We start from the raw sequence: 25,968 nt of genomic DNA on the forward strand, positions 1-25,968 counted from the left end.
CTTTGCCATTGTCCCCTGGTAGCTACATCGTGTAGTCTTTGACATGGATGTTGAAAGAGCAAAAAGAATTTTTACTGCGTCAAAAACAACGAAATAGTAAGAATGGGGGTACGCGTTTTCAAAAATTTCACAGTTTTAATCGTAGGCTTGATCGGCGTGATTTAAGCAAACAGAAAGTTAACAGGAGTTTTCGTACGGTTGCTAGTTTGTCAAATCAACCCCCCCCCCCCCAATGTCTGCAAAACATCTAGAAAGGTGGTCATACAGCAGGGCCTTGGCGTTAATTAGGCAGTTTGACCAAATTTCAACCAGTAATTCATTGAATTTGTTGGTCATGGTTGGTCATACGCAACTTTCGTTTTCGTAATATTGCGAATACCATGCCATAAGTAGCAAGCAACCGGTTTAAGATGCAGTTCATTGAACATTTCAGACTTGTAACTTACAATAGCGCCAGGCCGGAGAAACTGGGGGCCAGAGAAATAGGGGGCCGGAGAAACCGGGGGCCGGAGGGCCTAGCCCCACCCCACTTTCTGTAGAGCAAGCTAAAAAGTTTTAGGAAAAAGTGGAAAGAAATGTAGCCTACCATTCTGTAAGTAACAGTGCCTAGTACTCCCTTAAATATGTCCTTACTTTTAGCTTAGTTACTATATCCTAACCGTAGAAGACAGATATAAAATTGAGCATGACAATTCGAATGAAGAAATTGGTCATTGTCTGAGTTGTACCACGAGTAACAGCTTGGCTTATGAAATAGATAAAAAAAATATCCAGAATAACTTGGTGCCAGCATAAAGTGATGAAGTATGATTTTTCTTCGGCCTAAACGTGGCTCGCAAGGTCTATTTGTTAACTGAATTTTTTAAAAAAACGTTACAAAAAGAGAAAAGTTCAGTTGTTGAAGGGAAAGAAACTGCCGGAAAGAAAGTTTTTGAGGATACGAAAAACAAAGAATGGACAGATCTGTTCTTTAAAATTTCACCAAGAAAGCTTCAAAGTTTGATTTTATCGATAATCCATTCCTACTAAAAATCAGAAAATCTAAAGGTAATTATAAATTCTAGTGACACTCGTTTTGACCAGCACAGTTTGAAGTTTCTGTATCAAGATTTTTTATTGTTAAAAGCACTTATCCAAAAAATTTAAGATAAGATTTTACAGAGCAGTAACCAAACTGTACAAAATTGCTAAATCTTTTATTTTTAGCTTAAAGACCTTTTGTTGATTTTTAATGTTAATGTTTTTTATTAAACCATCTTTCAATCATTTTCTCCCCAATCTTGTTTTGGTTATTTTTAAAATCTAAGAAGTTTCATTACGAGCTACATTAAAAAGGTTATTTTAAAAGCTTCAAACCCTTTCCTATTTTATGTCAACATTACAATAGACGAAACTACAGGTCATACTGATAAAACAAAGTTTGAAAATATTGCCTCATATTATACTCCAGCTAAAAATCATTTTTCATACAGTTTCTTGCCATTCTAAGATATCATATCCCTAAATCTTTTCTTGCCACCAACCATGGTGGGGGCCTTTCTTTAACCCTTACAAATCCTGGCGCCCTGCCGCGTCTTTGTAGCCGAATTATGTCTCTAGCTTGGAATGAGCTTAGCTAGAAGCCATCTTATTTTCATTGAAAGGTTTTGCCATATTTCAAACGGGAGCCAGAGCAAGCTCGCTGTGGCGTTTAAATATTGCAAAAGATGGTCGTCTCCAAAATTTTCTATTGTAAGCATTCAAAACAGGTTATTCCATCGGAAACAGCGAACCTCCGTCGAATATATTGGGTTTTACATTAACTGTACCAGCCCATTTCATTACAGTTGGCAATATTTGAAAATGGCTTTGGAAAACGCAACCATTTTACAGGATACTGAAAGCGTTGCGATTGACAAGTATTTTCGATCAACAACTGGGCATGCTCTTTCGATACTTTTTTCTGGTGTTTTATATTCTAAGCAGTGTCAGACGAAAAAACTTTCTGTATGTTGTAAAATGTTTGCTTTTTCAGAGCCATTTTTAAATTTTGCACCACCAAGTAATTGTTGACATTGGAAATATTTAGACGTTACCATTTTAGACCTAGCTCAAGCTTCCTTTTATACAAATTTTTCGAAATCTTCATGATTTGTTCCATCAGGGCTACTTCCAATCGAATTTCAACAATTTCAAGCATTGGTCAATTATTTACCAAAATAGTTGAGAATCTCGTGGTAACTTGATACAGAAAATCCAAAGAAAAGCAGGGAAGAGAAGCAACTTATATAATTAAGCATCTTTCCTTTGAGGTCATTCCATGACATTGAATATTTAATAATGACAAATGAAATACACAGGTATTTTCAATAAAACATCGCACATTTAAATTATCTTGCAGTATACCAAAAAATAGAAAACATGACATTCTCTGAAATCCAAATAGAAATACTTCGCCAGTTTTCATTTTCAAAATATACCTGGAAAAAACCGAAATCAAATTTGTTGATCTCCTAAATGACAAACTAATTTTACAAATAATTATGCTGTCTAATTGCCCGTCAAAAATTAAATAGATTCACAGACCAAACAGAAAATTTTGCCTTCAGGGAAGAGCAAAATGAATGACAGTAAAGAAAACCATATGAAAATAAAAAATATCTTCCTTCTCAATTGAGAAGAGAATTTAAGGAACATCAATTTCAATCTTTCGAGGTCTAGACATTGAGTGTGAGACTGGTAAGAAAAATTGCATTCACTTGATTATAAAGGATAAACTATTTCCTTATTATCATCTAATAGAAAAATACGCAAGAAATTAATCAATAACTTTTATCCTGATATTCCTGCACCTCTATATCAAATTTTTTAGGTATAAAAATGCTGCTCCAATGTGATAATACTTTCAATATAAGATTTTAAAAGTTAACATCCTTTAGAATATTCTAATGGCAAAGACTTGTCACTTGCCGTTGCACACATAAAACAACAGAATAAGAAAAACTCACGAAACTATATAGACAGATTCTTGAGAATTTCTTCCGCTTTTTGCATGGTGTCATCTTCCTAAAATGCAACCAATGAAAAACCATTGAAGTGACGTATCATCCATGTGGTATAAAAATATATTTTAGCATATTCTCAAAGTACACTGGTGGCAGCTGTGATGCTTTCTCGGAAATCATTCACAAAAATTCAAAAATTCACAAAAACCCTGTTATGGCCTATTTTCTATGCTAGCCTCTTTTCTCTTTTGCTCGTTCGTTGCATTTTTGCACCCAGGTACTTGGTATGAGTTCTATTGACCCCATTTGTAAGGACTTTTAATGAATAATACAAATATCCAATTATCATCTTTTGGTTCTTCTTCCAACATTAAATAAAGCCGTGCAATTTTTTCTTTGTAAGGAGCAGTGCATTACCACAAACTTGGCTGGTTTAATATCAATTTCACTTATATCCCGCCAATTCCATAAAATGTTACATGAAAAAACAAGAATACGATGGGTTTATTATTTCAGAAACAGCCTTCTTCGGTCCTACAGTCTCAAACAGACGAACATAAATATGCGAATCTTCAACATTAAGCGATTCAAGAATCGCTCAGATTGAATGGTACAAACAGGATTAGAGTTGTAGATTCTGAAGGGGTTTAACTTACTTTGATGAAGCAGAATCTTGTGTAATTCCTTGCTAAATCTCGGTGTTCTTTAGAATAGAATGGTCCAACTGGAATTGTTGCTAAACCCTTGACAAACAAAAAGATACCAAGAACGGTCAAATGGTGATCAACGAGTAAAATAGAAAATTAACGGGCTTGGATAAAAATAAGTGTGTCTCTGGTTCAGGATTTACTGCAAAAATCAAGAAGTAAATTTCTAAGATATCTAGGTTGATAATTGATGGTTAGATTGTTTTTATTCCCGTCCTATTCGTTGGTGAATAAAGTACCCCATGAAAACCAGTTTATTGTCACAACTCAGCCTTTTTCACACACAATAAACAATTTCAAGACAATGTCTGGTTTCTCAGAAGACAAAATTGAAAGTTCCTAAGAAGATGGATGCTTGGCGATACGATGTCGAAAAAGAACATTGGAGTTTAAACAGCTATGCTCTGGCTCTATTTGCCAGTTAATAGCCTTCTACAGACTTGATTTGTGCCACGAAGATTACTACTGGCAAAAGGATTGTACCATGTGGTACTAATGAATGACTTTCCTTTATAAAATACCTTTTCTTTTAGAAGCCATTTAGCAAATCGAACGTCGTATGTGTCACCACTACCATCATCTTCAAACTCTTTTTCTAAAAACCAAACGACGTTAAGTAAACAATGCTGCAAGGAATTTACTGAAAATATAGCGCTAAGCAGAAAGGCTTAAAAAGAAATTAAGAAGAATTAACTCAGAGAAAGAACACAAAATTTGGATAAATCGATTAGGGGTATGTTACGATTCAAACTTAGCTGAAAAGCTGAGAATTGAGAATTGTTTGAAGTAATGAAAGGAAAATTCAAAACGTCACAGTAAAATAGCCGCATTAAAAGAAACAGAAGGTGTTAATAGAAAAGGTGGCAAGAGATACATTCAAAAGAAAAAATAGATGAATTCAAACAGTCAAGAGATAAAAAGAACATTTTTTTGATTCAACCAACAATGGATTCAGACAAACCGCAAATCCCTAACCCGAAGAGCAAATGGATGAAACTGAATTATGAGCAAAATGATTTTGAGTTTAGTGACACTGAGACGTAAATGGAACTCCACAGGGCAGTTTGCAGGAAGCTACGAGTTCGTACTCTGTCCTTTCCAAAGTTTGAAAAACCTGATAGTAGTTGAAGTTCTGTTTGTCCAGTATATTTGAAGCTTTTCAGAATACGAAACTCTCAGCTTTTTTCGAATACCGGATATTTTGTAGCAGAACTTCCTATCCATTCGTCAAAAAATACACAGGGAAAGGGCCGCAAGGCCTAGGCCAGAGTCGGCAACCAAATGACAGCGCGCAGCTGAACTGGTTAAAATTGCGATAAAAAACTCAAAACAAAATGAAAGACTTAGAATCATACCAATAATTTGAGTTACCGTGCATAACAGGCAAATTTCAAAGGTCAAGACGCAGTGGCTGTTTTCGGGAGTTACTTTAAGGCCCTTCATTTGCACAATGGTTTTCGTGCAAGGACCAGTTCACGGCAAAGAGAACAGAATATTGTGACGTCACATTGACACCTAATCGATTTGCTTTTCTTTAGATTTTCTGGGTCTCTTGTTTCGTTGTTTGATTTCCGATTTGTTAACTAACTTATAACTTGAATTTTTCCAGAATCAATTAACTAGGTACTTTTGATTGAGAGACCCTTAAAGGTTTTACTAAACGTGACATTGTTTTGAACAGATTCATAGCATTTTAGTTAAAACTGGCGGCCTTGCCACTTCTCCGAATGTGGACATACTTAATTCGATGGCAGATAAATTGATAGTTTTATAAATTGCTACCACTTTAGAGTCTCCAAAATTAGGTTAAATAAGATTGAATGTCTTGTAAATTGTCTTTCAATGCTAAGTAAACATTTATCCCTAAGCAAAATGAACATAAACCACCAGAATTCAGAAAACAATCTAGCTAATGCATACTCAGTGGTGAAACATCAGCCATCATAAAGTAGCCTCCTTCAGGAATGATAGGAACCATGCCGGCAGCTTTAACCATATCAACAAGTTGATTGCGCTTGGCGAACAAAGTATCAACCATCCATTTCCAGTACGAATCTTTCGTTCCAAGGAGTTTGATCTCGTGCTCAATCGCTTGTGCCAGCGCTTCCTGTAAGTATGCATCGTAAATAAGCATAGATACATTCTTTCTACGATGATTACAACATTAAACATCGATACATTCTTTCTACCTGCTGTGATAGATATCAAAACACTCATACTTTGACTTACAAAGCAAAAAATTGATTAGCCAGGGAAACAGATTAATCTTGAAAGTTCAAATACAAATTAAAAACAATTCAGAGTATTTCATACACAGACAAATTATGGATCAAAGCAGCAGCGCAAATTCAAAATTTCTTCAGTATTTCATTTTATCAGAACATTTATGTCAAAAACAGTGGGTGAAAGAAAAAATGACAAGTCTCATGAAGGATAGAGTGCATAATGCGATCATGTTATTGTTAAAACTGGAAAAAACTCATTAGCGGAGTAAGGAATGAAGAAATGTAAGTTCACAAAAATAGAAAATTATAAAAAAATAGAGAAAATAAAAATAGGAAAGGAAAAATATAAAAAAGAAGTAAGAAAAAGCAAAAACAAAAAATTAAATGGACAAGAAAAAATAAAAGAGGAAAAGAAAAAAGAAAAAAAGAAAAAAAGAAAAAAAGAAAAAAAGAAAAAAAGAAAAAAAGAAAAAAAGAAAAAAAGAAAGGGAAAATAGGAAAAAGAAAGATTAAAAAAAGGATGTTATTAAATAGAGGAAAAGCAAAAGGGAAAATAAAACAGAAAAAGAAAGCAGCTATGACCAACATTTTCTTCACAAGAAAGCTAGAACATAAAAAAATCCATAAAATTTGTTTGGTATCTAACGTAAATTATTCTCGATTATCCAAAGGGTTTAAAATAAAAGATGAAAGTATATAAAACTCTAGCTTTAGCAAAGTCCACAAAATATTTACCCTTCCTTTGATCAAAGAGAATAAACATCCTTAAAAAGCTGAAATGACCCAATGCCTTTAACAAAGCTTAAATTTTTTGGTTTCGTTAAAAAAGGTGAACTTTTTTTGTTATTATTGCTCTATTCTAACAAAAATTAATATACAAATTAGTCAGAATTCCAAAAGATAAAAGCAAAACAGTACAAACCTGTAATGGAGTTGCCATGGTGTAAATGCTTTGGGCATGAATCGCAGAGCAATTGGATATGAGATCTTCTGGACCAATAGCCCAGCCAATCTAGAATTTGAAATAATACTTACAGCTTTTTGCTTGTACACAATAGAATACGGTTTGGTTACCTGGTGGCAACAGCAGGGAGGCTAAAGTTTTAATTAATAACTAATTTGCGAAACAGTAGCATACAAACAAGACTGGATTCCTCGCAAAAGGCTAATTATTACTAATTAATAGAGCAACTCAAGCGGATCTTCTTCAAACATAGGGACAAACAAATACAGGATACATTAAAAGCAAATTTTCGTTATGTGAATGATACTACTGAAATCGTTGAAACCGACCGATAGGAAAAAAACCAGTAGTTTCCTACCAAAGTGCACAAAGTACATAATGTGAGGCAGGGCAGTACAAAAAAGAATGCGCAAATATTTCAATACCTTGCTTAACTGTTTTGCAAAATAAAAAGAAGAATGCTAAATACTAGCCCTGGTCACAGATGTTGAAAAAAGGCCTAAACACATGTCCGCTAGCATGCAATTATAGCCGAACGTCTTCCTCTACCCCACACTACATTCAAGTAAGATTGTATGGACATTTCTATACCAGACATAAACGGCCTGCCAGAATTACAGGAATATAAAGTTCAAAAAGGAAGTTCAAGAAGTCAAAGCAAAATCTGAAAATCGTATAGAAAATGACATTTAATAACTCTGCAACAGTAGCCCTAATAGGAAACTCTTGGTAAATATTCTTATCACTAATAACAAAATACCAAATGAATGAGAAATAGGAAATTGAGCAATTTGAGCAACAAAATACAAAATTCATAGGACCGAGTAGACCGAAGCATGTTTCATGAGGTACCCCAAACTTACCTGAGATAACAGATCAATTTTATTTACAATTTTGTACGCAGCTACAGAAAACAGAAGAGGCTGATCACACATGATGCATTTTCGTTTTCAAGATTTGATGTTCTACAGTTTCTAAGATTTTCATAAAACATTCAAAAAATGAACGAAAGATCCCTTGCAGTGCAAATTCCTTAGCCCATTGTGAGACTTAAACGCGGATAGATAGTTCTGCAGTTGTATTTTATTCAATCATTGGCCAACCAGAATAAATTAACGAACCGTTAGTTGTCTAGAAACAGTGATCATGTGGAAGTTCTGATGATTAAAAATGTGGTCTGTATATTTTTCATCCGTATAGAAAAACCCCATCCAAATTTCACTTCTCTAATGAATTCTCCCAGAAAAAAAGTATGAAGTTGTAAATTCCCATCCACGGGGTAACACATTAGTTGTGCGACTTAGAATAATGCCCTAAAGATATTACACAAAGCTTAAGCCGTTTATAATAACGCTCTTACTCGGTAACAAGTAGGTTGCGCGACAGTGAGGTAACATACGGTTTCAGGGACTTTGTTAAACATTGGTGAAGAATGAGTTGGGTATTGTAGCCTTTGCTTACCTTCCATCCAGTGATGCTAAAAGTCTTCCCTGCGCTGCAAACAGTGACCGTTCGATCCCACATCCCAGGCAGTGTTGCTGGCGAAAGAAGGAGATAAAATTAGGTTGCAATGCATAAATAAAAATTGTCTGAAAATGTCACGAAATAATGTAAACACAACGCGAGCAACTAGAATATTTTTTCTGTGGCACTACTCAGAGGATAATTGTCAGATAATGATGACAAGGTACATCAAAACCGAAAACTTTCCAACGATCAAACTTTCGGACAGAAATTTGTTCGAAACTTTCTTGAAGTTTTTGGTCCGAAAATAGAAAAACATAAAGAAATGTACTGGATAATCCGTCGGAAAGTTTTCGATTTCAATGTAAGGAAATTTCTATCTTCAGAAGCAGATAAAAAGTGAGATGAGAGGAAGGACGGAGCATTGGATTCGTTCCTTGACTTTTGCCTTTGAGCGTATTCTTAAATGATCATATTTATGATTCTAATAATTTCTACTTGGTATCGACAATCCAGAAATATTCACACGCCACAATTGTCACATCACCCAAGTTTAATGGGACCATTGAATCGCAGAACAATTTTAAGGAGGCCAGCCAAAACGTTATGGTAAAAATAGGACAGCCTTACCCATGCGAATGTGTCCTTTGCCATCATAAACAATCCACTCGTAGACTTCATCACTTATATATAAAACGTTGTGCTTCTTACATAACGAAGCCAAAAACTCCAGCTCGTCACGAGAAAAAACCTGCAAAGAAAAGTCAAATCTCGTTAAAAAGTGCAATTTGTAGAAGCCCTCTCTTGAAAAAAATTTTAAGAAGCTGAAAACGTTTATAATAAAATTTATATACAAATATGTATGAAAAATCTAGATAAAATGGAAAGATTGATTCAAAGAAAATCTTCAATATAGAGCTAAGATAGTAAAGAGAGAGTGATTATGTGGAACTTGTAATACATTTGCCATTTGCAAGTTAAATAGGATCGCGTATTTCATTTGCTATTTTAACTGTCAAGGAATCTAATGGCAAAGCATTGAAATCAGAAGCGATGTACAACTCAGCTGTTGTTTCCATAACTCAGCTATGAGATAGTAGTTGCTCAATCCTCTGATTTGGTGCGGGTATAATTGATTATATTCAAGGAATGGTTTATCTTATTTTAGCCATTACTGAATCATTTAGGGTTAAGAAAAATTGGCTAACTAACACAAAGCAAATCTTCCGACGTCGATGTACGGCAAAAATATTTAAAGGGGTTTGTACATAAACGCTGTTTTTCAAATTAAGCACTTGCTTATAAAAAAACTAAAATCTTACTAAATCTACCCCCTTTCACAAGTAAAAAGACAAAGAAATTGATATTAAGACCCCGTTTACACTAGAGTGTTTATCCGGATAAATTTTTATTCGGATAAATTTTTATTCGTTTACGTTGTACCGGATAAAATTTTATCCGTTTAGCCCCTCCGTTTACACGGTGAAACTAAATGGTGAGTTTTTTAATTGGGCATGCGCACAACCTTTGATTTAAGAACGCGCGAAAATAATTTTCATTGATGTCAGAGTGAACACGTTCATATTTCTGCCTTAAAGTCGACAATGCCAAAGAAATCGGAGAATACATCGACGGGAAGTAGCAAGAAGGCTGATAAGAACTTCACATGGACAGATGAGGAAACTGCTTTGCTGCTCCAAGTTATTATTGACTACAAGAGCAGCAAAACAGCGTTAGGCCTAGACTGGGAAAGTGTGAAATCGAAGTATGAAGATGTTTGTGAAAGGTTGCAGTCACGCTATCCTAAGGAAAACAGTGGGATTGATGAACAGGAATACCCAAATTGCTCTAATCCATCTGTAATTAGCAGGGATAAGATAATTCCCAAGATCAAAAGAATAAAGATGCAGTTCCGAAAAGCTGTAGACTCTGGTAGAAGAAGTGGTGGAGGGAGAGTCGTTCTTTCCTTGTACGACGAATGTAGTGAAATTTGGGGAGGATCTCCAGCAGTTGAAAGTCTGTCCAATGGCATAGAAAGCAGCAGCATGGGTATAACCTTTACAAGTTCCCCTGCAAATGTAGAAAAAGATGAGGATCTTTTACCAGATCAAAGTTCAAGTGAAACAGCTAGTACAGAAACTCTAGACACCTCTGCAAAAGATGACGACGAAGAGGAATCAACAGTACCAAAAAACATGGGGAATGCAAAAAGGAATCTTATTCAGCATTTGAAAGAAAGAAAAGATTCAAAGCTATCCAAGCGTTTGTCTGTCGATGCTCAACTGCTAGACATAGCAAATCAAGAAATAAAGCTCAAAAGGAGGGCTTTGGAAAAAATGGAGGAGGAAGAGAAGAAACATGAGGCAAACATGAAAATGTTTGCAGAAAGCATGAATACATTGACAAATGTTATCTCAAGTGGCTTTGGTATGCTCCAAAGGTTGATGTTCCAGCAAAATGGATTTTTAAATCAACCACAAATGCAAAGCTATAGATTCCCCCCACACAGTTACCAGCAGAATGATTGGGGCACGCAGTTCGAATCTCAGGAAAACTCCCAAAGTCAAAGAGCATCTCTGATTAGAGAAGTTTTGGAGGATGATCTTTAAAAACCAAAACAAATGAACAAATTTAAAGTACACACTTAATGATAAATATATCCAACTATTAGCTCTAGCTAAATATTATCTAGATATGAGTTCAAATTTTGCATGTATACCATAATCAGATGTATCAGCAACTACTTTTCCTTGACAGAGTATCCTTGTTTTGATTTTATAGATACACATGCCACGAATACAGAAAAAAAGATAACTAGGATTAATATAAATTGACCCACACATACATTATTTGGTAACAAAGCTGCACAAAAATATATTTGATGAGGAAACCTCTTTGCATTGAGATTAAGAGCAAAATTTTTTTGATCAAGATCTTCTGGGAAGAAAATCCCATATCCAGTTTCTTCTACAAGTATTGGGTAGTCTTGCAAATTCTTTTCTAACAAAATAAAATGGGTAGCACTGCACAGTGTACAAATTTGTTTGTTTAAATGATGATTATAAGCAAGGTTTTAGTGAGAGTGTTACAGGAGCAAAGCCAATCTGTAAGGTTTTGAGCTTCAGGGTAAATTTACAAAATAAATCACAAGGTAAGAAAAAGGGTCACAGGAATATTGCTTACTTTTTCTTAACTTGAACACTTGGGGTTAAGATACCTCAAAAAATTCCATTGATCTGTTAAAATCAGTAACATCAGGTACCATTTCTAGGAATGTCAGCTTATTTTTTAAAGTTAAATATAGAGGCTGAAAATACAAATGAAAATGGAAAAGTGTGTAGAAATTTTTAACTAAAACAAGATATGATAAGTAATGGATAAACGATAATACTAGTCAAAATATTTAGCAAAGATGTTCCGTATCTTTTTGCCATTGACTTCGTCATGGCTTCCAAGAGAATATCTATTCCCAGTAGTTTGTGGTTGCTCAGACCTCTCCCGTTCTCTTGAGTTTGACACACTGTCATCTGCCAGTTTTTCATCATGTATTTCACAAAAGTTGTGAAGTACAAAACAAGAGTAAATCACATGTTGCAAGTCTGGCAACTTTATATCCATATCACGGTGAAGTGCTCCAAAGCGAGATTTCAACCTCCCAAATGCACACTCTATGTGCATACGTGCTGATGACAGCCTATGAGAAAAGAATTGCTCCTTTATAGTGCTACCTCCACCGGGAAACTCTTTCATTAAGAAGGGCAGTAAGGGATAAGCTGGATCACCAAGAATGCAAACAGGAACAGGATCCTCATCATCTAAAATTTTCTTGAAGCAGTGTGGCATTTTCCGTGTTCTAAATATTTCATTTATTTTTGAATTTGCAAACATTCTTGCATCGTGAACACTGCCTGGCCATTTTACCACAACGTCTGTAAAACAGTATCTGTAGTTACAAGTGGCTTGCACATTCAGAGAAAACCGATTTTTGCGATTCAGAAAATCTGTTGCATTTTTGCTTGGCCTTTGGATGAAGACATGTGTGCCATCAATAGCTCCAATACACTGAGGAAATCCTGTTTTGGCCTCAAATCTCTCAGCAGCATACCTAACTTCTTCTTCTGTCGAAGGAAGTCTGATGTATTTTGGACCCATATGATTTGATATAACAAAACAAACATGACGAACAATTACAGAGACCACAGATCTAGAAATTCCAAATGCATTTGCAACTTTTCGATACCTTCCCTCGTCTGAGAGGTAATACAATGTCACAGCTACCTGGGTTTCAACTGATATTGGTGCCCGCATCTTCGTAGTTTGTTTTTCAATGAACGGTCGAAGCTCAGAACACAGTTCTAAAAAGCTGCGTTTCGACATTCGGAAGTTCTCCTTCCATTCTTCAGCCACGACTTCATTTAGCTGGAATTTGTCCCACCATGCACTAGTTCTGCCAGGTCTTTCCCAGAATCGGCGTGGTCGTCGATTTCTTCTTGAAGCTTTCAGAATACGACTTATTCTTTGTAGTCGTGAATTGCTATCGTCAACTATTGATTCCAAGTTGCGTTGGCTAATTCTATAGGATCTCTCAGATAGAGCAGCTAGCAGAGCATTTAGCCTTGCTGCAGCAGCTACAGAGCTTAAAAATGCAAACAGAGATAGTATGATGTTTTGAAGACTTTCATCCATGATAGTTCAGGAAACAGCAAAAATGACATGAAATATTAACAAAAGCGCGCCAATTTTTTCTCTTGTGCCGTTTCGTTATCATATTTAAATGGCCTCAATATGAAACAGAATAGCCTCACTGTGTATGCGTATAAAAATTTATCCGGATAAAACTGTTTACACTCCCCTTTGCCGGATAATTTTCTATCCGGACAAAAATTTATTCGCTTTCGTAGCAGGATAAATATTTGTACGGCAAAGCAGATAAATATCTACACGGATAAAATTCGCTCGTGTAGACGGAGAGCCTATCCGCATAAATTTTTATCCGGATGAAAATTTATCCGGATAAAACACTCTAGTGTAAACGGGGTCTAAGCCTCGCCGTACTAAAAAGAAGCGAGGGACGTCCATGAAGCAATTGAAGGCCATTGGCAAGAATTTTACCTTTCCTGTTGGATTGTGTGGTGTGTTGACAACAATAGCTTTCGTTTTATCACTGAACGCGTTCTCCAGCTCCTCTTTGTCGAGGTAAAGATCGGCTGATGACTTGGCTCCAGGTTTCTGTGAGAAAATAGAGTAACATGAAATCAAGCAGGATGGCATTGTAAATTTGAACAGATTTTCAATTAACAAAAAAATTACTGATCAGTATTCAATTATGATAGAATTGACTGGTTTTAGGCTGTTCTGACAAAGTTAGCAACAAAGATTTGAGTAACAGTCGATGACCAGTAGTAAAATACCCTCCATGGAAAAGGGTCCTCTGATCTTCAGATACAGCAGAGTTTTAAAGGAAATCATACAACTTAAACCAGTGGCCTTTTCAAACGACCACAACCAAAATATCCAATTTACCACATTTAACATTACCTAATACGCAATACATCACAAAAGACACTGCTGAATTGTATCATTTGAAGAAGTGCTTGTTATCATTTGGTTTCGTAAACTATCCTGTGCCAGTTTAGCCGTTAGAAACTGCAAAGAATTGTCAATCAAAAAAGATCTGCAATTGCACATAATTCATAGCAATGGGCTTAGAGAGCAACAACTACTCACCATGAATCTGGTAAGAACGATTGTCTTTGAAGATCAGCTTCATTATTTGTAAGTTTATATGATCTTGATTGTATCCTTGATTATCTAGCTATTTCTTCTCAAAAGTAGGAGTTAAGGATATACGTCACATATAAATAGATGAAAAAACAAATAAGAAGCTCACCGCTCGCAAAGGGACACAAACTGGAACTCCACCAGCAAGTCTCGTCATTGGCAAATAGCAATCAAAAAACGGTTCGATCATTATCACCTATAAAAACAGTGTGCTAAATTAGAACTTCTGTTAAAATTCAAATTTTAAATTATGAATAATGCCTTAAAAATGCCTTTAATATGTTTCAGAATTATTGAAACCTGACGTGGTGATTTCTGCGTCAATTTTAGAGATGAAGATAGCAGCACGAGAAACCTCCACGCAAAGATAAGCCTTTGACAAGGAAGGCCAGGGTTACTGATTAGCTTTAGTTATCAAATATATGTCGTTTTCATATCAACTTTTAATGACGATCAATGTTTTCATCAAGGCATAAGAAAAACGGTAGATTTAAGACGATTCTTTGGTACAAAACTTGAGCTTTTGATAAAAACTACTTGGACAAATTACAAATCTTAAAACGTGATATCGTACAATGGGGGTGAGAATAGATGGATATAGAGAGACATGCCAAAAGAATTTAAATATAATCTCACCCCCTTCCATGGGCCAGCATTTGATAACCTAAATTTCTTTTATTTTCAGTTTCAAATTCTTCTAGATAAAAGACCTCTCTAACGCGAAGGTCGTCAGAGATTTTGTCCTAGTCATTACCTGTTTTCTAATAATGTAATCTGACACTTTCTTTGAAGCATACACTCGAAGCATACTTATAAGGAGCAACCTTACAGACTTCACTCGCTTGGAAATTCCTGTCTATATAAAGGCTGCTTCTGTTTTTTCCGTGACATCATTTTATTGTGGCGTATTTCGTCAGCAATTACTTTCTATTGTAAAATTTTCATTCGAACAGGACTGCTTGGAGTGCCTGATTCGTTTTTGGTAAATGAGAAAAGAATACTTTGTGAAAATGCTTTCTTTGTAACCAAACATAACATAAGTTATGTAAAATAAAGGGTGCATATGTTGTCACAAGGAAATGAGTGTCACAAGAAAATGGATGATTGTCACAAGGGAAACGATACAGTGAAGTCTCAACTAAACGGCACCTAAAAGCAGACAGATAACTTTGTCCCAATATTTCTTTTCTACATACATAGTTTGGAAAGATTAGTCTCCAATACCAGATTATGGCGTTTTTCCTATAAGAGGTAGTTAATTTGCCCATAGATGCGTCTGCTGTGTTTAATAGAGGTTTCACTGTATCAAAAAAGCTAGTTGAAAGAAAAGAAGAAAGCCAAGTTAAAAAAGCCGAGTGAGAAAGTTAAAAAGTGACGGGAAATAGGTAAATGAGATTGAATATGCGTGATTAGCTTTGTAAACTCGTGCGTGAATTGAAACAATTTCCATCGGGCATATGGAGATAGACCAACCTCGTCTCCTTCATCAATCATTGAGGTGAAAAGGCAATACAATGCTTCGTAACCGCCAACAGTAGTTATAACCTACAAGCAACAAATCTACATAAAACGTGAATATGAAGGTGCCCCGCAGTGGTTGGTTTTACGGCTTCTTTGCAAGGGGCCATTAGAAAACCAAGCTGGTAGTTTAGAAAACCATACAAGAGTACCGAATACCGCTCAAAGGGCAAACTGAGAGATGTTTTTTGGTTCGAAAAGCAGTTGCACGTTTCAGGGCAGTTAAGCTGAGGCGTCGCAGAATCACCGTTAACCTGACAACCATTGCGGGGACTTAGCTACATTGGATGCTTCACAACGAACCTCGTCCACAGGTTCCACCATGGACAGCAGGATGCAGTATATTGCTTCGGAGGCGCCAACAGTTGCAATAATCTTGATTGAAATAGGTTTATCATGTGTTATTAAGAGTCCAATTTATTCAAATCAGTTCCGTAAATCCTAGATTAAACACCCAAGCCTTATGAAATGGCCCCGCCCCTGAATAAATGAATTAAGATAGAAAAAGTAATAAGCCTTTCTCGAATAAGAACCCCTTTAAAATATAAGGCATGAATATAAAAGTTTCAGTGCTACAATAAAAACGCAAAAAACAGTTACAAAAACCATGGATTGCTTTCTAAATCCTGCTAATACACACAGCCTATTTTAAAAAATCTTCTTTTTAAGGGATTTTATGAAGTTTCGACAGGAAAATAAAGTGTCTGTATTCTATAAATATCACCGTTATTAATAAGCGATGGAATTTTGGTAGCAAGGTGTTCTCACGTAGGATATCTTGGCTTTTACGGATCCAATTTTATACTTAGTATCACAAAACAGTTACTTACAGTTATCGATGATTAATCCTGCTAATGCTCACAGCCTATTTTAAAAAATCTTCTTTTTAAGGGATTTTATGAAGTTTTGACAGGAAAATAAAGTGGCTGTACTCTAAAAATATCACAGTTATTAATAAACGATGGAATTTTGGTAGCAAGGTGTTCTCTTACGTATGATATCTTTGCTTTTACGGATCCAGTTTCATACGTAGTATCAAAACAGTTACTTACAGTTTTCGATGATAAAAGAACAGTAATTCAATAGCAATAATTATACTCTGAGAAAAAAGCTTTTAGTAGTATGTTGTGAAATGATTTTCATAATTCAATTTATAATTCTTCGTTATTCCCAAATCAAAAATTACAAAATCAAGCACAACTAGACAATCTACATTTAACAATTTATACTACTGGTTAAGAATGTTGACATTTCATTCAAGACGTCTACGCCAGGACAATATGATGGCTAACTCACTTTTATTTCAAATAAAGCTTCAGTGATTTCAAACATTAAATGAAAATAAAGAAAGTTAATGAACAAAGTACAAATTATTAGCAAACATTTTTACCCATTACCCAAGAGTTGCACCAGAAAAATTAAATCATTTCAGGCCATTTAAAATTAATAAGTTGATTCTCATCAGAGCGTCACAAAAAATAACAGGCGGCGGCAGTTTTATATTTTATATTCTATAAATTAACCTAAAATTTTTAAGCTTTGTATATATAACCCTAAACAGTTGTTCGATCCTCCCTATTTCCGTCGTAGCTTTAAAAAACAAAGAGACAGTTGGGAGACAAACGCAGAAGGTCACAGGCCATCGCCGATACTCTTACGATGGCAACCAGGTTTTAAGAAGAAGACAAACAAGTATCAGTTTTTTGGCTTGTATACTCTAGTGCGGCGTTGCATCAATTTCGTCCCGCCTTCATCGCAGCAAGCGCCGCAGGGACAGTGTTGCAAGCCTGTTTCTAAAGCACTGCGAAATCCACAGAATATGCAAATGTCTTCGTTTTTTGCGCTGTAATACGGCAGCTCTATCGTGTCATTGCAAGCCAAATCGCTCTTACAAAATACAGCTGGCAAATCATAAATTTCAAAATATACAAATTTGAACCTTTTGGTTGCTGTTGTCTTTACCTAGCCTTTTGCGCAAGAACAGAGTACAACAAATTTCTTCACCTCCCTGAGAAGTATCATTGCCTTCTTGTTGCTTTATGTTGTAAATAACAAACTGGGAAGGTTGGATTACTTAATATTCTCAAAATAAAGCAATACTAGAGATAAAACTTTTTGACTTTCCATAATTCTAAGACGAGCGAGACTTTTATATTTAAATATGGAATGTAAAAAAGTCAAGGTGGCACCAAAATATGATACGGGCGCTGATGGAAATCAACTAATTAATTTTATATATGGCCTAAATTGGATGAAATAAAGAATTAAATAACCCATTAGCTTGGGCAACTTACCTCGGTCAAGGGATTTAATTGTCGGTTGAACATCGGGCCATAGAGGTTCGCAATGGCATTGACTAACCTAGGATGTCCCTACACAGTAAAGAAGTGCTATTTGTAATAAGCTTCTTCGTTGAGTTTAAAGCATTGAGAAATAATCTAACCATCCTGACACATAAAAACATTCAGCAGTATACTGATATGCATGCTCTACTTTATAAGACAGGGGCGGTTTGTGTTTTTTCTACTAAGGATACAATTCTGCTATCACAACAGTTACATTACTCGCTTCGCAGCCAGAATGTCGCTTGACGGATAAATAGCTACCAGAACAGAAAAATTTGAATCCAGTTTCTTTCCTGACTGTTTATCTAAATGGAATGAACGTGATCCTGAGAATAGACTTGCTCTGTTTGTCACTGTTTTGAAGAAGAAGAAGCTTTTATCAATAATCAGACCCTTTGTAAGATCTATCTTTGGCATTCATGACCAAACAGTACTACCCTATCTCACTCGACTCAAGTATGGTCTTGGCGAATTGGATTTTCACAAATTCAAGCACAATGTTCGGGATAACATGAACCAAATGTGCCCTACAAACGATGGTGTCGATGACCGCAACCCTCCCCTTATCTTGCAGTACCATGTTGAGATCTTTTCGCTGGAGTTTTCGTTACGACCAATTGAACGTACAAATCTTCAAAATAATGTTCTAGTGGAGAGTTTGTTGCATGGTGGTAAATCTGGTTGATTTGATTTTAAAAATCTAACACTCCGTAATAAACTAAACAGACCCAGTAGAGGGGGGGTGCGTGGGTGCGGCAATATTTTTGTTGGCAAACTTTCTAAAAGAAATGTTTTATCGGGTTTTACTGTAAAGTTCCCAAAGCGATAACTTTAGCAAACATTTGGGATAAGAAGGGGTAAGACCGAGAAAGTAATACCTCATCTATTCAAAATAGGTACAGATGGCGCGATAAGAATCATGGAGGGGCAAATGCCCCCCAAAAATTTCAAACAACTCCGTGTCGGCAGCCGTATTCTAGAACCTAATTTTGAGTATCCAGGGGTGCCTAATTTCCACCTGAAGTTTGGGGTTTGGGGAAGGGTAAGTTTATTGAAAAACTCTGAACGCTAATCCTGGAGGTCCTGGAAGCCCCTGTGAGTAGGGCCGCCAAGGGGAGGGGCCAGGGGGCAAAATGCCTCAGGGTCTTGAGGTCTAGGGCCTCATAAAGTATTGAATTCCATTTGAAGAATGAAATCAATGAAACGTAGGAGAAGTATGCCTAAAAAGAATTAAACGTACTAAACGATTGCAAGAATTGACTGCAAGAAACATTCTGAAATACATTTTAAGAATATCTAATGCGTGTGGTCGCAAGAAAATTCTAGTTTGATTCTAGTTTTCCTGGTGCAGTTATAAATCCCTAGTTTTGAAAAAACTATTTCAATTTCACTCATTGAAACTCGAGCTTATATAAAACATTACAAAATGGACGCCTAAAAAAAGATCGAGAAACTGTTTAGCAAATTCTTGAAGAATTTAATAAATATAATGTTAGAAATTCGCAAAAATATATTCACCACAGCAGGTAGATAGAAGCTTTGAGAATGTTTAGATACATTCAGGTTAGTAGTTTCATAGCACGGGCGCATTAAAATGGGTATTGTATGGAAATAAACTAGTTCGTTTTTCGAGTCAGTCCTGCGAAACACCTAAATCATTTAGAGCACAGATACTTTTTATGCTTTGTACTATGGCTGGATAATTAAGAGAGAAAAAAATTAATTTAAAGAAATTTACGGTCATTAATTTACCTGACTTCTGGTGTACTGATTCAAGTGGACAGTGTTGTCTCCCTGGGTGGTGTATAAGGCATCTGAAAGGATCTTTGGTGTTGCAAAATCAGGAAGTCCCTTTACAGAAAAAACATAAAAATGAAATGCAGCCAGAGCATAATCTGAACGTGCAAAAATTGATTTTGTTGTCGTTATCATCCGGTTTTACACAAGTTGGAAATAGGTGGTTGAAAGCAAGCGCTCAAAAGAAACAGGGTTCGCTCAAACTTGAATCAGCTGGAGATCAGTTTAAGCTTGGAGTTTGGGCTCTAACTTTCTTACGTTTAGGCACGTTTTTCATTTTCCTATTATTGAGGCAGAGTTATAGGCGGGTACAATTGTCAAATGAATACAAAGATGCGCTTCTGCTTGCTTTAAACCATAAACAAACTAAAGTTTGCCGAACTATCTTTAATGTAAAGGCATGAAGAGACATGATACATCAGATATAACTACAGTTGATTTGGTTTCCTTTAGCATAATCCGCTGTTCGTTGTTTTTGCTGTAATTTGAAGTTTGTTGAAGTATCTTGCATTTGAATGCTGTTGGTTGCAGCAGGCCTGGTTGTTCTATCTCTGCAAATGAGCTGTGAATCGGCCAGGCCTGTCTACAGGTGGTTTCAATACGTTGATGTTTGTTGCAGTGGGCGAATGCTGATTACAGTTAGTTATCCGAGTGGAAATATTAGCTCTTTAATGGTTTCAATCTACAGGTCAACTATGCTTTCTGACCAGTGGCGGACACTTGGGGGGGGGCCGGGGGGGGGGGGGCGACTGCCCCCAATACTTAAGAGGACAATGGTCTTTTGTTCTAAAATAATGGGAAATGTGACGTCATCTAATTAAAACAATAGGCTTGCCCCCCTAATATTTGATCAAATGTCCGCCCCTGTTTCTGACTCACTTAGATGATCAGTTCCATTGTTGGACATAGACCTAGGCATCTTTCAAGACAAACCCTCTTTTCCCCATGCCTATAAAAACTTTGACAATAACAAGTCATGTCTTAACGTGTTCCATGACTGACCCTTGACACAATACACCATTCTAAAGTACTCACCAGCCTTATCAGTCTGGTTTTAGAGACAAAAATAAATGGCTGCTTTGCATGCAATCTGAAGAAGAATCAATAAATACATTCTCCTCTTATTATAACTGTTTACATTGATATATCAACTGGAATGTTGAATCAATATCTTTAGCTATTATGTCCTTTTTTAGCTATTATGGAAATGAGCTGGCTCTGGCTCTTCTATTTTATAAGTTTTCTAATCATCAAAAAGTATCTAATCTATGAAAAAAAGAGCAAAGGATTGCATTCAGGAATTTCTCAAAAGTCTTGCCTATGATGCAATTGCTATGACACAAAAATTAAGGCTAGAATAGTAAAAGTCAGCATTAGGAGATCAAACAATGAATAATTTATTACCTGACCAAGATTCACAGGCTTGTGCTTTCGGACAAGACCAGTAAACTCGATCCTGCAGAAATCAAAGACAAAAATCATTGACAGGTCTTATTGCAAAACTAGTTAATAGAATAAGCCTCTAGAAAACTTATAAATAACAACAATGCAAACGTGTACACATCGTAAGAGAAGTGTTCTTTTGTGTGAATAGCTTACACACATTAAGCTTCATTAATGCAGCAGGTGCAAAGCATTTGTGGGGAGGGGGGCTAGTATGGATCTTGACAAATATTATTGTTTCACTGCGATATTTCTTTAGTGAAGCCTGAAATGTGTGACAGAGTGGACAGCAGTGAACAAGTGACAGAGGGAGGTGAAGTTTGCTTAGCCATGTCCTATAGATTTTCTGAAAACACCTTTATTGCTTCATAAAAAGAAAAATTAACTTGAAAATGGCTTTGAAAAAAGCAAACATTTGAGTAAACTAAAGCTTTTTGCTTGACACTCTTCAGAGTTGAAAACACCAGAACAGAGATTGAAATTCTATGCTAGGAAATATATATACCCAGTTGTGGATCAAAATATTAGGCCAATCAGAAACACTAAAAATTAAAAAGCTTTGGTTTACTCAATTGTTTGCTTTTTTCAAAGCCATTTTCAAGTTTTGTACCACCAAAATTGTTTAAAAATTAATTTAGAACCTTAAAACCATCAGGAAGGTAGTTTGTACCAGAGTTAAATTTTTCAGAACCTTGATAGGAACTTTAAAATGTTTTTTAATAAGACTCTACAAATTCTCATAGTGTTACTGAAATGAAAAAATTTTATGTGACAAAGCCAGTAACATACCATACACTTGGTTCCAAAACATCAAGCCTCTTTGCAGGCTTTATAACAGGTGCTGAAGCAGTGTTTTGCTACAAAGGATTGGAAATTCTATTTAAATGACTTTATACTGCATAAAAGATTAGCAAATCATTTAAGTAAATTCTTGAAATAAAATTAAAAACATTCTGCGTGAAAACATAGGCTTCTGCGTGAAAACTTCAAAATATCTCAAGATAGAAACATAAAAATAACAAACTACATCTCACACTCTACGAGTTTGAAGAAGATGGCATAAAGAGAGCAAGTTCAATGACACACATAAAAGCACACCTTATAAATAACACAAAGCAAACATAAATGTTTGTGCAATTTGTCAAAAACAGCTTTATTGCCTTTTCACAACATCTATGGACATACCGTAAATCCTCGAATTGCCCCCCCCCCCCCCCTTGAAAACCTCCTTCAAATAAGCCCCCTTCCCAGAGCTACAAATTGTCAATAAGCCCCCCTCAAATAAGCCCCCACTGCTACCGTAAAATATCAAATTGGACCCCTCAATTTGATGTTTTTTGCCACCTGAGGTTGCGTTTGGTGTTTTATTTAATTATACACAAATTTATACTTTTGGTAATAATTAACTAAATGCTCATATGGAAATTCCTACTAAAATAAACGACCTCTTTTAATAATGTCTTCTTAATGTCTACAATAATTTTATAAGCCCAAGAAGTATAAGCCCCTCTCTCAAATAAGCCCCCATCCAAAATTATCAAAAATGGATAAGCCCCGAGGGGGCTAATATGAGGATTTACAGTATATTAATTTATTTTCCTTCCATTTTGCCTGTTGTTAATTTTTCAGCAGTCTAAACAAAAATTATTATATGGGTATGTGTTCTGGTGGACTTGAAGATGCTTTGGGAATAAAATTCAAATATTAGCAGTGTAATTAGAACTTCATAATTATCTTTATCAATAATATTTGCTTGACCCATACTGAGAAATTTGCCTGCTTGCCAAATGACAGCGTTTACCTTTGCATATTCACTTCAACAGAAGGATCTTAGCCCCCTCAACCCTAAGACCACCAGTTCTTAACCCATGGTTGACAACAATATATGAATATTTTCAACAGCCAGCAAATAACAGTTTTCTTTTTGTTAATTTTTTACTCAGAAATTGTTTATGAAAAAATTGGAAATTTCCTCTCAAAATCATGAAGCTGATAAAATCTTGTCTCTTTAGAGAATGAAATATTACGATTTTATGACTGAATTCAGAATGAAAACATGTACGCGTATTTTGCTACCAACAGTTCACTTTGATGAGATTGAAAACTCTGGATGTTTGGTGTGTTGGCTACAATCACTTTTCAGCAAATAATATGAATAGTAGAAGTATATTTTCAAATTGGGAATACGCATCTCATCATGCTAACTAGTTTTCAACAAAAATCCACTTTATTTCAGCCCCTATTTGTTGCTTTTGTGTCTGGTGTATTAAAAAACTGCAAGGTGTAAACAACAAAGCTCCCTGCAATGTAAGGAAGTGCACCAAGAACAAAAAAAGGAGAAAAACATCATTTAGAGCCAAGAATCCTTTTCTCTCAATTTTAAGAAACTAGTGTCTTGTTTGTATTTCTTCTGTTTCACTCTGTTTATTATTTGAGGAAATTTCCACCAACCCAGTTTATTACAGACCCCTCAATTATTGGGATTTGAGGTATTATTCAAGAAACAGAGTCAGGAACAAAGGCAAGAGGATGACAGAATCCATTGTGATGAGATAAAATTTTAATAAAAAACCTTGGCGTTACTTTGCTACTACAAACTGCCTAAAAATTATTTTTAACGAATGAAACAAAGTTTACCGAAGGACACAGAAATATTGGGGGGATGTCGACCACTCTGCGAGTCTTCTCGACAATATACCCACCCTTCTTATTCACCTCATCCCAACTTGCAATACATACGAAAGTTCGTATGCGATTTGTAGATTTGCCACACGTTAAGACTATTAGATCACCAATTTTCTTCGATAAGGATTAACAATGAAAATGCTTTCAAGCTTTCACATATTGCTACTTACGCTCATACTTCTGCTAGGAGCACTGCTCGCTAACGGAGCAATAAGACGGGGCTTCAGGTAATTTAACACCCTTTTCTCCAGGAACTTCGTGGGTAACATCGCCAAAACAACTAGCATGTGACCAAAACGCGCTTTAAGGCAACAGCAACAGCATTGAAGCAACAACAGCATTTCGACGGTCTCCACCTAATTTCAATAATAAATGCAAAATATAAAAATAATGCCCTTTACCGCCTAATTATAATAATAATGCCAAGTTTAACCGCAAGCTTGTAGCGTTTCTAGAAAATGCCAAATCATATTTATAAAATATTGCTAGAAAATATAGCTAGGGCTTCAACACTGGATTGTCAACCTAAACTTTATAAAGTTTTTCGGACGACAGGGGGTTGCTTAGCAAGTTAGCACCATAATTCTAGAGCGCCCTAATTTATTTTATAAACTCCCATTTCCGACAGCTAAAGTTCAACTCAGTTCATTTCGAAATGAATTCGTTGGGGTTGTAGAAGACGCAATACGCAGACAGAAAAAGATGCCAGGGGAAAATTGCATGGATGAATTAGAAGGAAATAGGGAATCCGTATTAAAATCGTGATAGTAGATACAGCTATCAGCTCAATGAATACAAGATTCACATCTCATAAGGCAATTTTGACACATTTTGCCTTGTTCAACCCTGAATGTTTTCAAAAAACAATTGAAAGGCAGTTTTATGCAGTGTCATTCAAAAATTACGGCCTGGATGACGAAAAATTAAAAAAAGAGTCAGCTCTTTCGTCAATAATTACCGTAAATTTAGGAAAGTTAGAGAGAAGAGCAGCCCTCAGCCGGCTGATTTAATCGAAGTCTTGATTTAAAAAGAGAAAACTTCCACTCAGTTCTTCAGTTGATGATAAGTATAACCTGCAAAGTGCCTTTCCACAGCTGGTCCTTCTTTACAAGATTCTCGTCACTTTGCCAATGAGTTCAACAAACTATGAAAGAACTTTTTCCAAGCTGAGAATAGTAGAAAATCGGCTACGGTCAACAATGGAACAAGACCGCCTTTCCTCTCTGATAACAATCAACGTCGAAAGTGATTTTTTACAGTCGATAGACTATGGTGACATCATCGATTTGTATGCTGCCACACCTCTTTTGAGAAAGATGCTGCTTGAGTAACAGTTTATATAAATATCATTTCATTTAAAGAAAAACTATTCTTTTCGACGCGTTATATCTATTTAAGGTTTAGCATAAATAAGTGCAAAGTAATTGTGATGCGTTTTAAAACTTGCCTAAAAAAACTTTTTGCTATAAACAGCTATAAACACGAACGTGATAGTTTATTGTCTAGTATCGCGAGAAGACTTGTAGGGTATAAATTTATAACTAGTTGCAGTTTGGTTCATAGCGATTTATATTTGGTAAGTTTTGTTGAAATAAAGGCTATTGTTGAACTTGAAGGTGTATAACGAACGATCCATTCGTTAACGATTTCCAGATCCATTCGTGATATCGTAGTATCAAGTGTTGCAGTATATGCAGCAAGGGGAGTCTTCAAGGAATGTATTGAGAAAAAATTTGTCGGAAAAATCATAGTTTTATCGGAAAGTTTTCAGCTTTGGCCTCCCCTGCCTCCAAAAAAAAGTTAACTCCCACTGCACCCCTGCAGAAATCACTCCAAGTTCAACTATAAACGTCTTAAAAGCAAGTGACGAAATAATATCAGCGAATTCTTGCTCATGCCACATTTTCAAACCAGTTATAGGACAAAAGACAGGGAACTTACTGTGCACTTCTGTATTTTATTAGTTATCCATTTATTACTGTTACTGTTGTTGAATTCGGTTTTTGTTTATACATATATATATATATTGTTGGTTTTAATTAGCTTTAATACAGC

At 35.7% G+C, this 25,968-nt stretch overlaps 2 protein-coding genes across 6 annotated transcripts in view; one reads left to right on the forward strand and one right to left on the reverse strand.

Moving 5' to 3' along the window:
• The window catches only part of LOC135694174 (kynurenine--oxoglutarate transaminase 3), a 43,266-nt gene extending 18,997 nt beyond the window's left edge, over positions 1 to 24,269 (reverse strand). Inside the window, exons 1-16 of one of the 5 annotated variants that reach the window (XM_089111023.1) lie at positions 24,084 to 24,269; positions 22,018 to 22,085; positions 21,190 to 21,241; positions 19,741 to 19,839; positions 17,938 to 18,015; positions 15,599 to 15,670; positions 14,235 to 14,321; positions 13,457 to 13,573; positions 8,975 to 9,095; positions 8,342 to 8,418; positions 6,839 to 6,928; positions 5,612 to 5,798; positions 4,213 to 4,286; positions 3,641 to 3,727; positions 2,988 to 3,045; positions 2,269 to 2,459 (exon numbers count right to left, since the gene is read on the reverse strand). In XM_089111023.1, the coding sequence (XP_088967149.1) occupies positions 2,992 to 3,045; positions 3,641 to 3,727; positions 4,213 to 4,286; positions 5,612 to 5,798; positions 6,839 to 6,928; positions 8,342 to 8,418; positions 8,975 to 9,095; positions 13,457 to 13,573; positions 14,235 to 14,321; positions 15,599 to 15,670; positions 17,938 to 18,015; positions 19,741 to 19,839; positions 21,190 to 21,241; positions 22,018 to 22,085; positions 24,084 to 24,254 (1,434 nt within the window). In that variant the 5' untranslated portion in view covers positions 24,255 to 24,269 and the 3' untranslated portion in view covers positions 2,269 to 2,459; positions 2,988 to 2,991. Of the gene's footprint in view, positions 1 to 2,268; positions 2,460 to 2,949; positions 3,046 to 3,640; positions 3,728 to 4,212; positions 4,287 to 5,611; positions 5,799 to 6,838; positions 6,929 to 8,341; positions 8,419 to 8,974; positions 9,096 to 13,456; positions 13,574 to 14,234; positions 14,322 to 15,598; positions 15,671 to 15,946; positions 16,019 to 17,937; positions 18,016 to 19,740; positions 19,840 to 21,189; positions 21,242 to 22,017; positions 22,086 to 24,083 lie in introns of those variants that run through there. The other 4 variants (XM_065212867.2, XM_065212868.2, XM_065212866.2 and 1 more) reach the window with 4 other exon arrangements.
• On the forward strand, positions 9,949 to 10,958 carry LOC148959065 (uncharacterized). Its single transcript, XM_089111025.1, has one exon. It carries the CDS (start codon positions 9,949 to 9,951, stop codon positions 10,951 to 10,953), a length of 1,005 nt encoding a protein of 334 aa, XP_088967151.1. The 3' UTR covers positions 10,954 to 10,958.
• Positions 24,270 to 25,968: the final 1,699 nt, after the last annotated feature.

This window comes from Rhopilema esculentum, chromosome 11 (assembly GCF_057945365.1).
Source record: "Rhopilema esculentum isolate cy_ngs chromosome 11, ASM5794536v1, whole genome shotgun sequence".
Classification (NCBI taxonomy): Eukaryota; Metazoa; Cnidaria; class Scyphozoa; order Rhizostomeae; family Rhizostomatidae; genus Rhopilema; species Rhopilema esculentum.